At 40.4% G+C, this 17,500-nt stretch overlaps 1 protein-coding gene and 1 long non-coding RNA gene across 8 annotated transcripts in view; one reads left to right on the top strand and one right to left on the bottom strand.

Moving 5' to 3' along the window:
• LOC149131694 (uncharacterized) overlaps positions 1–17,500 on the top strand; it is a 194,116-nt gene that overhangs the window by 85,001 nt on the left and 91,615 nt on the right. The gene's annotated exons all lie outside the window — the stretch shown is intronic.
• Positions 1–17,500, bottom strand: part of LOC106870453 (breast cancer anti-estrogen resistance protein 1) — a 112,926-nt gene that overhangs the window by 55,283 nt on the left and 40,143 nt on the right. For 2 of the 5 annotated variants that reach the window (XM_089338420.1, XM_089338421.1), the window contains exon 2: positions 17,244–17,337. The exons of 1 other annotated variant lie outside the window; for it this stretch is intronic. Coding sequence is in view for 2 of the 4 variants with exons in the window: in XM_014916553.3 (XP_014772039.1) it covers positions 17,266–17,337 (72 nt within the window). In the remaining 2 variants the exon portion in view is untranslated. The remainder of the gene's footprint in view (positions 1–17,243; positions 17,338–17,500) is intronic. 2 more of the 5 variants (XM_014916553.3, XM_089338418.1) reach the window with 1 other exon arrangement.

Genomic DNA, 17,500 nt, shown 5'->3' with positions numbered 1-17,500 from the left:
CCAGAACAGCCTTCGTGTTGCAGGCAGAGCGGTTGCTGTCTCTCTCAACCGTGCCCTAAACATAGTAATCAATGGGATTACAATTGGGATAATTAGAAAGCCAGTTATTGGGGCTGGTGAAGTCATAGAAATTTTCCGACAACCGCTTTGCACTCTTTCTAAAGGTATGGCAAGGAGCCGAACACTGATGCCACACACATGGCTCGCCAACAACAATTCCCTCCAGCCGGAGATTGAGCACAGTCCTCAGGAGTTTCACAGAGTCGTCTAAATTGAGCCCAAGGCTCAGGTCAAAGATTTGGAGCAGCATGATGTCACCCTCAATGGAAACACACCCAATAACCATTAGGGTTTGGGGGAACTTGCTTTTCTTGATATCCATGTTACGTCCAAAGTGTTCGCAAATCATTGAGCAGCAGTCATGATGTTGGCATTTTGATACCTGGCGCTTATCATCATGATACAGGTAACTCTTTTCCAATATTCAGATGGCTTCCAGTCTTCCATACCAGCTAACTTTTTACCGGCTACAACTTCATTTTTTTTCTTCTCAGGAACAGCTTGATAAATTAGTGAACAGTCAACAGCGTTTAAGAGCATAAAGATTGGAGACATGCAAACTCCTGAAATTTAACCCCAAAACTCCGTGTTCTTTATTATCCTAACTCACTAAGACCGCGGTTTTCAAGCTAAGAAAATATATACCTCTCTCCACCAGAGGAAATATCAGTAGAAGAAAATTTCCCCCACCACCCTTAACTGTGTGTGTGTTGGCACTCCGTCGGTTACGACGTCGAGGGTTCCAGTTGATCCGATCAACGGAACAGGCTGCTCGTGAAATTAACGTGCAAGTGGCTGAGCACTCCACAGACACGTGTACCCTTAACGTAGTTCTCGGGGATATTCAGCGTGACACAGTGTGACAAGGCTGACCCTTTGAATTACAGGCACAACAGAAACAGGAAGTGAGAGAAAGTTGTGGTGGAAGAGTACAGCAGGGTTCGCCACCATCCCCTGCCGGAGCCTCGTGGAGCTTTAGGTGTTTTCGTTCAATAAATACTCACAACGCCCGGTCTGGGAATCGAAACCGCGATCCTATGACCGCGAGTCCGCTGCCCTAATCACTGGGCCATTGCGCCTCCACACCACCCTTAACTAACGAGAAGATAAAATACAGTTGCTATCGTTATAATTCGTTCATTTCCATGGTGTGGAACAAATTTTACAAAACTGGAGTACAATATGGGACGTTAAACATACAATAACACGGTAATTTGTCCGCCCTGTTTCCAAGCTTTCTCAAGGGAGCCTGGCCCTTTTATGAAAAGAAACTCTGCACTGAGATATCCCTTTTCAAATACAATGTAAATCATTTGTTTTGATTACTTTGGGACGAAACCATTTCGGGGACAAATAACCGACTGATAATTGCATTTAAATAAAGAGTCTGTGACTTGTTAGCTTTTGATAACAATAACAGTTTGATAACATTACTCATGATTATAATAAGTTGCTTGCATTGTGTGAGTCTCTTCTTCACACAGTGTTTGCATGACTGTAGATTCTGTCGTGGAGGGCGGGAAAAGAAATAAAATAAAAAACGGAAGATATCGTATCAGTTGGTACGGATGAGATTCGAACAGAACGCCGAGTAAGAAGTAAATTAAATGTTTCAGAGTCTACTGTTTCGTACAAAATTTTGCAGAGGGAGGCGGGGGGAGAAGAAAAAGAAGAAGAAGAAGCGAAGCGAAGCAAGACAGTAAGGCAGAAAGAGAGAAATAAAGGGAGAAGGAGACCGTCCAGAAGAGTTGCAGGAGATTCTGAAGTCGTCTGGAGGCCATGGTTGAAGCCAATGGCGATCTTATTGAATAAATTTACTCTTTGGTATTTCAAGATAGTTTTACGCAATTTCGGTAAATATGTCTGTTAAAAGACGATGTTAGTGGTATTTTCATTTTTGTATAATTTAGACGATAGTTTATTAACCGTACACATGATATATATATATATATATATATATATATATATATATATATATATGTATATGTGTGTGTGTGTGTGTGTGTGTGTGTGTGTGTGTGTGAGAGTATATATGTGTGTATATATGTATGTGTGTGTGTGTGTGTGTGTGTGTGTATAAACATCTTGCAGAGAGAGGGGGCGGTGTAAGGAATTCAGGAAGAGGAGACGAGAACCGAGTGGGAAGTGTGAACTTTTTTTAATTTCCTCATAACTATATATAGAAGAAATACGAATGGCTAGTAAGACAGTGGTTTATAAGACATACCTATATAAATAGAGAGAGACATAGAGAGAGAGAGGGAGGCAGGCAGAAACGTGTTTAGACCAGAGCCAGAGAGGAAGGAAGGAAAGAAGGAAGGAAGGGGAAGTAAGAAAGAAGATTCATCCAATTCGAATGTATGTAGATATTTATTGCTTTTTTTTTTTATCTTTTGCTGGCTTCAGTCATTGGATTGCAGTCATGTTGGGACAAGTCATCGAAGGGTTTTAGTCGAGAAAATCCAACTGAAGTACTGACTGTCGTGTATATATTGTTTCTGTTCTTTTTTTTTCTCTGTGTTTTTTATTTTGTCGAAATGCTAAGTTATTAGGACTTAAATAAAGAAAACCAACACCGGTTGTCGAACGCGGTGCAGTGACAAACGCAAATACACACACACACACACACACCATAAATATTCTTCTATTCTTTTACTTGTTTCAGTCACTTGATTGCGGCCATGCTGGGGCACCGCCTTAAAGGGTTTTAGTCGAACAAAATCAACTCCAGGACTTATTTTTCAAAGCCTAGTACTTACTCATTTTCTTTTGGCTGAACCGCTCAGTTACGGGGACGTAAGCACACTAACACACGAGACGGGGGTGGTGTGGCAAACACATCCATACACACACACACACACATATATATATATATATATATATATATATATATCCGACGGCTTCTTTCAGTTTCCGTCTACAAAATCCACTCACAAGGTTTTGGTCGGCCTGAGGCTAGAGTAGAAGACACTGGCCCAAGGTGCCACACAGTGGGACTGAACCCGGAACCATGTGGTTGGGAAGCGAGCTTCTTAGCATACAGCCACGCCTGCACTATCTATCTATCTATGCACACACACACACACACACACACCTAGAACGTGTGCCTGTAGGTGTGAGCACACGTGTGTTATGTCTGTTGTAATTGTATAAGTCTTTGTGTCCCCATGTTGAATGTAACAATAAACCCCTGGCAACCACCACCACCACTACCACCACTACTATATCTACGACTACTATGACCATGACCTGCACAAGTGTGTTCGAATGATCTGCATAGAGGGAGCAAGGTCATTGTCGATGGTGATGGTGGTGGTGGGCGGGAGGGGTGGGGTCTCGGCAGTAGAGCAGTGATCGTCAGCAACATCTGCAGCAGCTGTTTCTATGCTGTGCCAACCGTCGCCGATACCGTTGACGCCGCCGCCGCCACCGCTACCGTCGTCTTCAGCACCACCACCACCACCATCACAAACATCATCATCATCACAAGCGTCACAACCATATGGCAACTGGTGCCTAAAGACAGCTTCAGAGTTCTGTAAATGTGCATGAATTTTATGTGTGTGTTTGTGTGTAAGTGTGCGCATGTGTGTATGTATGTATGTATGTACAAGGTGCGGCAGAAATACCTCCCACATTCGAAAGGTTGACAACAGGAAAAAGAAACAACATATATGAAAAATTAATTTCACTGTTGTTTAAACAAAGGGTTACAGTTTTTGTTCATTGGCTAAATGAAAAACATCATTGGCACTTGCATAAGTTCATTAGCAACACATAGGTGAAAGTTTAAAATGTGGGAGGTATTTCTGCCGCACCTTGTATATATGTATTTATCTAATGTGTCGTGGTGTGTGTATTTGTGCAGTGTGTGTGTGTGTGTGTGTGTTCATGTAATATAAATCTTATAGAAACTAGACAAAGGTATTCATAATAGAAGTAAATCAATCGTGTGCCAATATGAGGTGGGCGGGTAGCGTTCCTTTCTAGGGTGGCAGAAACGTAGGATAGGAGATACTGGGGGCACAACCATTGTCTCAGGCACACATGCACCTCACCGTCGTGCACGTGGGGCGCACGCACACGTATGCTTACAATTTAGGAGAATCTAGTGTTTGATTTACCACCAGTAGAGACATAGTGTGTGTGCGAGAGAGAGAGAGAGAGAGAATGAATTAGTGAGAGAGAGTGAGAGAGAATGAATTAGTGAGAGAGAGTGAGAGAGTGAATGAATTAGTGTGTGTGTGTGTGTGTGTGTGAGTGAGAGAGAGAGTATGTATGCGCGCGTGTGTGTGTGTGTGTGACAGAGAGAGAGAATGAATTAGTGTGTGAGAGAGAGTGAGTGTATGTGTGTATGCGTGCGTATGCAAATGAATTGAAGCACTCAATACATTGGGAACAGTTTATATATAGGTGCGAGTGTGAATATTGTAATTTGCTGCCCAGCAAACCTGATACAGTTGACCATATATGTAGTGCAGATGTCCCGACGCATCTACGTAGCGATATAAAGGGGAGATCGCCCCAAACCCTAACTCCAAAACTAACCCTAACCACTAACCCTTACTCTAAAATTAACCCTAATCCTAAAAACTAACACTAAACTAACCCTAACATCTAACCCTAAAACTAGCCATAACCCTAAAAACTAACCCTAAAACTAGCCCTAATCCTAAAACTAACCCTAACCCTAACACTAACGAGTGTGCACTGTTCGGGACCTTTGTATTTGAGTAGTGCCCACCTTGTACTTGTAAACTGTCAATAAAGATAAATTTCAAGTGATTTATTAACTTGCAGAACTGAGTTGAAGTCTTAATTGTAGTAAGACAGAGATAAAGACAGGTTTTAACAAGTTAACTCAAGTGGGCTAAATTGAAGTCTTCGTTGGTGATCGAAGGAAGACAAAGGATTATGAGAATTATTGTCATCAAAGAATCATCGCAATCTGTGACCAATAACATTACTGATGCTTAAGGCGACAAGCTGACAGAATCGTTAGCACAAAAACGCCGGATAAAAATGCTTAGTGACATTTCGTCCGTCTTTACGTTCCTACTAATAATTCTGCCGAGGCTGATTTTTGCATTTCGGCCTTTCGGGGTTCGATAAAATAAGTAGCAATTGAGCACTAGGGTCGATGTAATCGACAACCCACTTTCCTTAAATTGCTGGTTTTGTGCCAGAATTTGAAACAATTCTTATTATTTGATAAAATAAGTAGCAGCAGAGTACAGGGGTCGATGTAATCGATTATCTCCCACCCCAAATGTCAGGCCTTATGCCTACAGTAGAAAGGATTATTATCATTATTATTATCATTGAGTGAGAGAGCAGTGCATGCCATCAAAATGACACTGAGGTAAAATATACGAAGTCCAATATACCCATCACGACTACCCGTCTGATAAGGGTACACTAGGCACATGCACCACAACCATACGTGCGTGATATGGTGATCTCATATCAAGATAAACAGCGCATGACCTTGCAAGTGGGGGCCTAGTTAAAATTTTCTTCAGGTTGAGTAGCCCATCCAGCTCAAAAGGACCCTAAAAAGGACCCTGAATATGATAAATGAGTACGAAGATGTGTATGTGTGTCAGTGATATTCAACTGAAGACGAAAGTAAACAGTAACCGTTCAGGAAAAGCTGGAAGCTAAAAATAAAAATAAAGAGGATAACAACACAGGGCATCCGGCGTGTGTGTGTCTGTGTGTGTGAGCGGAGTTTGGCTAAAAATAATATATCGTACATATAGCTAGTGAGAGAGAGAGAGAGAAGAAGAAGAAGAAGGAGAAGAAAAAGAAAAAGAAAAGAGAACGACTAAAAGGGAGACAGTAAGACAGAAAGAGAGAGAAAGGGTAAAAGGATAGAGAAAGGAAGAGAAAGAGAAAAAAGAGAGAAAGAGAAGTGTGAGAGAGACATAGAGAGAGAGAGAGAGAGAGATCTTGAAGCTTTTCACTGTGGAGTGTTGTTGTTGTTTAATGTTTTCGTATGTCGTCAGATAGTTGCAGCCAACATCTGACACTCAATACTTGAAGTTCTACTCAATGTTGAGTAGCCTACTCTAAAGTTTAAAGTCTCAAACCCTTTACACTCAGAGACATCTGAGCGGCTGACGACAGAAGCCAAGAGAGAAAAGCTAAATTTGTCTACTTGAATAATTACGGAATAAAAGCGTTTCACTGCAGACTACTTAGTCCGAACTAAGAGGTGTCAAGACGGACATTTGAGGAAAACGGACTCACCGACCCCCCCTCTCTCTCTCACTCTCTTTCTATCGCCCCCCCCCCCCCACTTTCTGTTTTTCTCTCTCCTTAATACGGATACACCTTGCGGTCATAATATCCGTTCTCCTAATGACAGGGAAGAAAAGACAGATTACTTAAAGACAGTGACACACACTTACACACAAAGAAAACATCTCTCTCTTTCTCTTTCACACACATACACTTACATACATACAGTTATACAGCGGAGAAGAGGAAAAAGAAGACAGTTTACGCGAAGTCAGTGACACACTCACACACACAACAAAAGGAAGACAGCTTGGAAAACATCCACCAAGACAGGCAGGCAAACACGCAAACACACATACACACACACGGTGTGACGACAGATGGACAAGTCAAGCAGGAGCGGTTGTTCTGGAGACACATTCCTTGTAACATTTTTGTGGAATGACGGAAAGAGAGAGAGAGGGGGGGAGAGAGAGAGAAAAGAGAGGAGTTGTGGTGGGAAAATGCTTTAGGGATCATAGAGCGAGAAGAAAAGAGGGAGACAAAGAGAAAGAAGGAAAAGGGAAGAAAAGAAAGAGAAAACAGTATTTTTAAAAACTTAAGTACACGGTCACAGATTCCTTGAAAAGATCGGATCGATGGAATTTGAACTAGAACTCCAGGACTTCCCCACAAGTGGCTGGCCATCAACTAGAATTACAGCACATATAAGGCTTTTAGCCATATAAGGCTTTTAGCCATATAAGGCTTTTAGCCATATAAGGCTTTTAGCCATATACCAACAGAGAAAAGAGGGGCGATGAAAAGAAACAAACGTTGGATGAACACCATTGGGGTGACAATGTCACAGTTCAGCTCCTCCGTCTGCAATCCGTCCAGACACCTGACCAATCGCACGCTGCCGTCCGCCACCCCACCCCCATATTCTGCGTGTATTATTTAACCTGTTTTAGTTTATTTTATTCTGTCTGATGAGCAAGCGAAACGTGGAGGAGACTCTGGAGCAGTGGTTCTCAGCCGGGGTCCATATAGCCTCCTGAGAGTTCATATAAGATCTTTGGGGATCCACGTAACAAAACAATAAACTGGGGATCCACAATAGTATTTTAAGGGCCCCTGAAAAAATTTTGCTTTAGATGTATGTATTAGTAGTTATTGCAAGAAAGGGGTAGGCTTCTTTCTCTAACATTTTACATAGTTCAACCTACACAAGTTAAGGTGTGAAAAAATAAAATAGGAATTTTGAAAGAAATTTCTATAAAACTTGTTTTTAAACATTGGATGGCGATGAGGTCCACCAGTATAAAATATTAATCAAGACGATCCATAGATAAATGATTGAGAAACCCTGCTTTAGATGTATGTATTAGTTATGTATTGCAAGAAACAGCTGGGTTTCTTTCTCTAACACTTTACATAGTTCAACCTACACAAGTTAATGGGTGAAAAACAAAATAGGAGTTTTTAAAGGAGTTTCTATAAAACTTGTTTTTAAACATCGAATGACTATGGGGGTTTCACCAGAATAAATCAGTAATCAAAGGGGTGCATAGATTTTAAAAAATGGCTCAGAGCAACTGCTCTGGAGATACAGACAACTGGATAAGCAGAAATGAATTTTTATAATCTATCAAAATTTATGGAGAACATTTTTCTCCCGTTAACACACGATGAGACACACAGACACACACACAATATATATTTCACAGTATCGACCGGACTATCGGATATTGTGATACACTTCTGATCACTATGCACTTCTAATTCTGTCTTGATTGCGTTTTTTTTTTTTCCTCATCGTCATGGAGGCCTCCTGAAGTCTTTCCCGATTTCTTGGATACCAACCCGCAACAGCACTGGTGAACCTTGCAATATGTCTAGCCCAGCGGAACTTAAGCTGCTAGGATGTAATTTGTTGGAAATTTGACTGCTATTTCTAGGAATATCAAGCCACCACGTAGAGGTGTTAAAATATTTGTTTTACCATCTCTACGTGTTAAATGTAGAATGTCTATTTGCTTGGATAAACCAGCCAGCCGCTCTACCAGCTAGTGACGGCTAATAAAAGCCATCCCATTCATGTAACGGACACGCGACGGACGTCGGAAAAAACATTAATTCTGCTCAATATCATCGTATAAAAAGCTTATATATAAACAGTTACAGTGTTTACCAGCGTATAAGATGCGCTCTGTTTTTTAAATGTATCAAAAAAAATGCGGCCGTATAACGGATGAGAGACAGAGTTTTGTAGGCTAGTGATTTGGATGAGCAGAAATCCGTTGAACACAATAGTTGTTACTAATAATAAAATGTTGAAAACTGACCAAAATAACATGGTCTTTTAGCACAGACTTAAAAGAAACAGCTTACAGTACGCCGACAGTTATGTGGTGAAGTCACATTATCTCATTACACTTCCTTCCTCAGCATACCTGATGTGCGTCTTACATTATTTAGTGACCGTGTTATTTTTAAGAAACATTTTTTTTTATTTTCTAAATAAAAAATTCTTCAAGAAAGATGAAAGGTATGTTAAACATTCAACACCTGTTAGCGATTTGAAACAGGTGGATGACGACAAAATCATAGCAGTGGCGCAGCACCTTGATGTAATAACATCATAGCCAAAAGTACGAGTTATACCTCCAGTATGGCAATTCTCTTGAGCAAATATAAACAATCATTCGGTTGATTCTGGAAGAAGGTGAGATATGGTATTCGTGTAACATTAGCTTATGTTGAATTTATAGTTCCATGCTTGGTTTCATTATATTGTCGCAGAGGCATCTATTTACCTTTGTACGATAGTGCGTGTTGTACGAGGATGGGCAAATACGGTACCAAAGTGTAATATATATATATATATATATACATATATATATATATATATATATATATATATATAGGCGCAGGTGTGGCTGTGTGGTACGAAGCTTGCATCCCTACCACATGGTTCTAGGTTGAGTCCCATTACGTGGCAACTTGGGCAAGTATCTTCTTCTATAGCCTCGGGCCGACCAAACCCTTGTGAGTGGATTTAGTAGACGGAAACTGAAAGAAACCCGTCATCTATATATATATATATATATATATATGGTATCTATGTTTGTCCCCACACCATCGCTTGACAACCGATGTAGATGTGTTTACGTCCCCGTAACTTAGCGGTTCGGTAAAAGAGACTGGCAGAATAAATACTAGGCTTAAAATAAGTCCTAGGGTCGACTTGTTCGACTAAAACCCCTCAAGGCGGGCTCCAGCATGGCCGCAGTCAAATGAGTGAAACGAGTAAAAAAAAATAAAAGGGCACACACACACACACACATATATATATATATATATATATATATATATATATATATATATATATATATAAAACACATTCTTCAAATCCAATCTGTTTGCGACACTGAAAATCTGTAAGACATTTCAAAGATTCTTCATTTGAGATTCTGTGACTCTTCAGTATTTAAACCGACCATATCAGGCTGAAATATTCAACCGGTTTTCCAGATCTGTTCTCTTACACCTATCCTAAAATGTCATTTATAAGAATAAACAATCACATCATTGAAATGTCAAATCTATGAGAGAATGCGTGATTAATTCAAAATAATGTGAATAAACAAGGCTTACATTTGACAACGAATTCTGAATGCTAGAAGGTTAAATGAATATATGCACTCACTTTGGCTCCGTGCATCTACAAAAACAAATGTTAAAACGAATGAAGCACATGCGCGCACACACACACACTAAAGACACGTTCACATAGACCTTAAGTGGAGGTGCGTACACCTACGTGCATACTCATACATACACACTCGTACATACGCACGCACACTCGTACGCGCACAGATACACTCGTACGCGCACAGATACACTCGCACGCGCACAGATACACTCGCACGCGCACAGATACACGCGCACGCGCACAGATACACGCGCACGCGCACAGATACACGCGCACGCGCACAGATACACGCGCACGCGCACAGATACACGCGCACACACACACACGCACGCACGCGCGCACACACACGCGCACGCGCGCACGCGCGCGCACACACACACACACACGCACACGCACACGCACACACACGCACACGCACACGCACGCACGCACACGCACACACACACACACACACACACACACACACACACACACACACACACTTAGCCAGAAAGGAGAAAACTGATTCGAAGGCTATAGATCCAAGCCATCACTGGAACTGTAAAAATCTGTAAAGCTTTTCCAGAAGTTTATAATTTAAGTTTATATAATCATGTCTAGATATACAACTATATGCATGAGAAGACATACGTTAAAGAAAGCATAAATTTGCACACATGCATACGTACTTACGTACATATGTACATGCAAAAATACTGTTGATGTTGAAATTCCAATGAAGGGGCCTTGGAACTAGGTTAGAAACCAGCTCTTTCTTTATTGGCAAGATATCTTGAAATAAAACTGAATAATAACATACATACATACATACATACATACATGATGATTGCCACTTCTTTACGGAAGAAGGCCATCTCTTCAATTAATATATACTGTCATGAGATTTTATATGACTAGCAAGTCCAGACCGCCCCCCCCCAAAAAAAAAACTCTACTGCAGACCTTACAAATATTTTAAAGCAGAAACGTGTCTGGGATTGTAGTTAAGTCCTGTCTACGAAGTTTTCGTTTCAAAAGAGATTGTTCAATTCTTCGAACTTCAAATGCTTTACGTCAATTGTAGATCATTTGTTTCCAAACCGATCGATCTTGCGTCATCTGCTTCCAGTCTTCAACTTTCACATTAAAGAGCCTTAACATACATACATATATACATACATACATACACACACACAAAATACCCTGTTGATGCTGGTGAAATTCCAATGAAGGAGCCTTGGATCTAGGGTAGAAACCGGCTCTTTCTCTATTGGCAAGAAATCCTGAACATACATACATAACAAATATTACATACATTTCGTGTATACGGACTTTCCTACTAATAAATCTTGTTTGTTGTTCCCACATTTTTCCTTTTTTGTACAATTTTGATCCATCCATCCGTCCGTCCAATTAACTCCCCAGCAACAGGATTATTAAAGACAATTACATTCCGACACTCCGAACTAGAAAGGTTTTGTCCATACCAAAGCTAGGTCTCAACCAGCCGAAGCCATCCATTCATTTAAGCTAAACTACTTTCACCCAAGAGCTAACATTCCTTCAGCCACACATCTTAAAACAGACACAGTTTTAAGCTGCATCATCAGCAAAACTTTACATTAAAATAATACTGCTTCCCTCCCGCCCTCCCTCCCTCCTACTGTGGGTCATTGATGCTTTTTTTGTTTGTTGCAGTTTTTGTGTTATACTCTATATGTCAGAGAGCAAAATACTACATATTTAACACACACACACACACACACGCACACTTATACACACACACGCACGCAAAGAGTCCTAGAAGTTTTCATTGTAAAACTTTCCGCTCCACCCTTCCACGTTATTAGGTAGCAGCGTGGGAAACCGAGGAAAAATGTCGGAACACTGAACGCTGGTGGTGGTGGCGATTCTAGTGGATGGTAGTGATAGTGATGACAGCAGTGGAGGTGGTGGTGATCTTAATGGTGGTGGTGGCGGCGATTCTAGTGGTTGATAGTGATAGTGGTGACGGCAGAAGAGGTGGTAGCGATTCTAGTGGATGATGGTGATGGCGGCAGTGGAGGTGGTGATCTTAATGGTGGTGGTTATGGTAGTCATGGTGGTGGCGATTCTAGTGGATGATGTTAATGACGGCAATGGTAGTTTCTGAACAAAACTCTCTCTCTCTCTATATATATATATATATATATATATATATATATATATATATATATATATATATATATATATATATATATATATATATCTGTGTGTGTGTATAGGGCTTCTTTCAGTTTCCGTCTACCAAATTAACTCGCAAGGCTTTGGTCGGCCCGCGGCTATAGCAGAAGACACTTGACCAAAGTGCCAAAAAGTGGGACTTAACCTGGAACCATGTGGCTGGGAAGCAAACTTCTTACCACACAGCCACTCCAGCGCCTATGTATGTATGTATGTATGTGTGTGTATGTATGTATGTATGTATGTATGTATGTATGTATGTATGTATGTATGTATGTATGTATGTATGTATGTATGTGTGTGTGTGTGTGTGTGTGTGTGTATGTATGTATGTATGTATGTATGTATGTATGTATATATATATATATATATATATATATATAGCGAGAGAGAGGTAGATAGAGATACAGAGAGAGAGGAAAAAGATAGAAAGATAGATACCAGTATGCATATATATAGTGTGTATATATATGTGCGTTTATAGATATGGTATGTATGTGAAAGAGAGAGAGAATATATAAATGACATTTAGATATAAAAAGTACCGATCGCTTTACACTGCAAATCAAATTGCACCCGAGTAAGTAAATACGGTAGCTATGACAACGATTGTGTGTGTGTGTGTGTGTGTGTGTGTATGCTTATATATATATACATATATATATTTGTATGTGTGTGTGTATATATATATATATATATATTTATATTTGTATGTATTTGTATGTATATATATGTGTGTTTGTTTCTTCGTGTCTGTCCCACCATCACCACTGACAACAGGTGTTGGTGTGTTTACGTTCCCATAACCTAGCGGTTCGGCAATAAAGACCGATAGAATAAGTACAATGCTTTTAAAAGTCCAGGTGGGGGGAGGAGGATTTGTTCGACTAAGACCTCCCTCCCTCCAGCTGGTGCTCCAGCATGGCCGCAGTCAACTGGCAGAACCAAGTAAAGAAAATAAGGGACATAGCGGCGCTCCTACGACTGAACTAAGAAGCAGATGACTCGAAGAAACCCCAAACAAACCACATTTGATGAACTTGAGAAGAGATAGGAAGAGACGAAGAAGGCTAGTCCCGAGTCTAAAATACTTCAAGTATTCACATGACATAAACTGACCAAATACTGACCTAAATTGACCCGATCCGGCCTTACCTCATCTGACGTGAAATGTTCCACACCAACGTATTTCCTAAAATTTTGGAGGATGTTATCACATTAACAAAAATACTTCCAAATAATGTAAGAAGGGGAGGAGAGAGGTGAGGTAGTAAGAGGGAAAAGGAGTTGGTAAGATGAAGAAGGAGTGAGCATAAGAAGAAGAAAAATAAAGAAGAAAAGGAAGAGAAAGAAAGAATAGGAAAGGAGTGAAATTCCTATTTGTTTTCAGGAGGTTATTTGAGGAAATTGCACAGGACTTCCGGTGTGACAAAGCAGATTGTTGGTCCAAATATAGATATAATAATATAGGATGTTCAAAAAGTGTCTCCGCAGTGAATCTTTTTCATCCAAGATGTATTTCAAATCGTGTGTATACGAGTCAATGGCTCCGTGGTTAGGGCAGCGGGTTCGCGGTTGTAGGATCACGGTTTCGATTCCCAGACCAGGCGTTGTGAGGTTTATTGAGCGAAAACACCTAAAGCTCCACGAGGCTCCGGCAGGGGATTGTGGTGAACGCTGCTGTACTCTTTCACCACAACTTTCTCTCTTTCTTCTTGCTTCTGTTGTGCCTGTATTTCAAAAGAGCCAGCCTTGTCACACTATGCGTCACGCTGAATCTCCCCAAGAATTACGTTATGGGTACGCGTGTCTGTGGAGTGCTCAGCCACTTGCACGTTAATTTCATGAGTAAACTGTTCCGTTGATCGGATCAACTGGAACCTTCTTCGCCGTAACCGACGGAGTGGCACGAGATATATATATATATATATATATATATATATATATATATATATATATATATATTTCGTCTACAAAATTCACTGACAAGGTTTTGGTCGGCCCGAGGCTAATGTAGCAGACACTTGGAAAAGGTTCCACGCAGTGGGACTGAACCCGGAACTATGTGATTTGTAAGAAAGCTACTTACCACACAGCCACTCCTGCGTCTATGTCTGTCTGTCTGTCTGTCTGTGTCTATATATATATATATATATATATATATATATATATATATATCAAAATAAGCAACAGGATATGTAGTAATGCAGTACGATCGTTTCAAGCGGCTCCATTTAACTGAAATTCGAGCTGTGCAGATAATATCGGACTGACTTGGTGCTTCCACTTAAGTACCCAATCCAACTGAATTTCAATTACACACACACACACGTGGTGTGTTTACGTCCCCGTAACTTAGCGCTTCGGGAAAAAGAAACCGATAGAGTAAGTACTAGGCTTAAAAAAAGTCCTGGAGTCGCTGTATTCGACGAAAAACGTTTCAAAGCTGTGCTCCAGTATGACCGCAATCAAATGACTAAAACAACTAAATAGAGCAATAGAAAAATATATTAGTAAATAAATGCCACAGTTGTTAAAAAAAAAAAAAGAGTATCGGATTTAATGATCGGAGAGACACGGAGATAACGTTTGTTTATGAGATTAAAATGATCTTGTTTATCGTTGAACAATGAAATAAAACAGACTTCTTTAGCTCTTTGACACGCGTTGTAATTTGTGAGAAAGAACGCTGCTGACAGAGGTGTCGTGCTGCTGTTGGTGGTGGTGGAGTTCATTTTTATCAGGCTCCTTACATCGTTCAGTATCCAGTCTATGATGATGATGTAGCTTCTATGTCAGGCATGAGCAAGTTGCGGCACTCTGGCTGCATACAACTACATCTACCCTTCTGTCCTGGCCTCTACTTCACTGCTTCTGTCCCTTCCTCCTTGTTCCATTTCCTCCCTCCACCATCCTCTCTGCTCTCGTGTGACCTGTGGTCAGCTTTCTTTTCACTCCAGCCGCTGTGAAGGCAAGACGAACTACTAGCGTTCTACCTCAGATTTGCGTTTGGCCATACGGCTTTTGAATGTTGTTTTCACTATCCATTTTTTCCTGTCTTGGTTTGTGTTTGCCACCTTGGAATCCTCTGTGTAGTGGGTTGATCCACTACTCAGGAAGAGACTATTCTAGAGTACGTCCTGTCTGGTCTTCGAAACGTCTAGATAGAATAGAGACAGCTGATGAAGGGATATTCCAAGGGGCTTTCCGTTTTCCTATGTGTTCGTTCCGTTGTCTGTAGTTTATTGTTCTAACGTCCTGTACCCTGATATGCATGTATATACACATGTAGATGTAAGTATGTACATATATGTGTGTATACATGTATATATATTCTTTGTATTATTACATTATTGAACGCACACGTCCTATTTTACAAGTAAGTCTACTATATATATATATATATATATGCAACCCAAACATGACCAAGCAAGAAAAATCACGAAAAAACAACAACGCGAGGACGTGGAATAAGTACAGTGTTATTGGACGCTCAGGAAAGGAAAGAAAAGAAAGAGGATTTCACGTTTCGAGCGGAGCTCTTCGTCAGAAATATAGAAAAAGTCCAAAGAAGGGAAAGCAGAGAAAGAAAATCAGTGTTGGTTTGTTTTGCGTTTCGACTCCGTGACTTTTGCTATAATACTAAACAAATTTTAAGAAAATAAAAAAAAGTAAATACTGGGGTCTATTTAAGCGTCTACAATCCCTCAAGGCAGTGCCCTAGTAGGGAGCACTTTCTTTGAAGGATATAAACGAGAAATGGAGTATATATGAATCACGTTGTACAAGTGATGTATTTTTACTCATTGAAGTGACTTAAAATATTTTATTATTTCAACAATTATTTATAGTAGTTGAATGACTTGATTTCCGTTCCGAAATTAGTATTTTCCCAAATTGATCTGTATTTGCGGTTTATTTTTCAGCATAGTCATACAAGTATAGGAAAAGGGCGGAAAACACTTGACAGACAAACAGACAGACAGACAGAACAACGACAACAGTTGCAAGCAAGCAATGTCGCTTAGAGCGTCGTAATATTCTGGCTCTTTAAGGCGGCGAGCTGGCAGAAACGTTAGCACGCCGGGGGAAATGCTTAGCAGTCTTTACGTTCTGGGTTCAAATTCCGCCGAGGTCGACTTTACCTTTCATCCTTCCGGGGTCGATAAATTAAGTACCAGGTGCGAACTGGGTCGATCTAATCGACTGGCCCTCCGCCCCCAAAACTTCGGGCCTTGTGCCTAGGGTAGAAAAGAATATTCCGTCTCTTTATGTTCTGAGCTCAACTTCGTTTTTCATCCATTTGGGAGCTGATGAAATGAAATGCCAGTCAAATACTAGGATCAATATAATCGATTAATCCCCTTTCTTTAGAATTGCTGGTCTTGAACCTAAATCAGAAGCAATAGTTTGTTCTGGGTCTTTACGTTCTGAGTTCAAATCCCGCAGAGATCAACTTTGCTGTTCATCTTTTCAGAGTCGATAAAATAAGTGGGGGTGGGGGTGCAATTGGCTTGATCCCCCACCCCACTAACTCTTCAAAATTGCTACGCTTGAGCGAAAATCATAAAGAACTTTTAGTATTATTGTTGGCGAAAATGAAGCTATTATGGCTCCAAAGAATCTTTTCAAGTTTAGTCAAGCAAATCGACCCCACGACTAATTATTTTTGAAACCTAGTACTTATTCTATCGGTTCCCTTTTGCCGAACCGCAAGGTTACGAGGACGTAAACACGCCACCGCCGGTTGACAAGCACAAAGAGACAAAGTGTGTGTGTGTATTTATACTCTCCCCATCACCGCTTGATGACCGGCGTTCGTTTCTTTTACGTCCCTGTAACTTAGCGATTCGGTATATGAGACGGATAACATAATTAGCAGACTTTAAAAAGTATATAGTTGTGGTCAATCTGTTCGACTAATCCTTTCAAAGCGGTGCTCCTGTATGGCCGTAACCCACTGATCGGAACAAGTAGAAAGGAAAAAGAACAAAAGCAAAAGGAAACTTTGAATTAAATTTTAGAAAAGAGGTTATCTCACGGCTAGACGAAGGATATCTCACCATGAGGGTGTATGGTGTTGTTTTTGTAGACTTGTTTGGTGGAACAGGATTAAAAGACAACTTGATACATACCTGGAAAGAGATAAAATGAATGACAGTGTTAGCTTCAATAAATCACAACACATAAAAAAAGAATGTGTGTGTGTGTGTGTGTTTAACGAGTCTTGCGTCACTTCATTTATCTGTAATTTAACAGTTCAACAAACATTTCGGAAAGGAGAAAAAGTATTGAGTT

Source organism: Octopus bimaculoides, chromosome 20 (assembly GCF_046866305.1).
Source record: "Octopus bimaculoides isolate indiv1 chromosome 20, ASM4686630v1, whole genome shotgun sequence".
Lineage (NCBI taxonomy): Eukaryota > Metazoa > Mollusca > Cephalopoda > Octopoda > Octopodidae > Octopus > Octopus bimaculoides.
The sequence above is the reverse complement of the archived record's forward strand: the minus strand, read 5'-3'. Positions and strand labels throughout refer to the sequence as shown.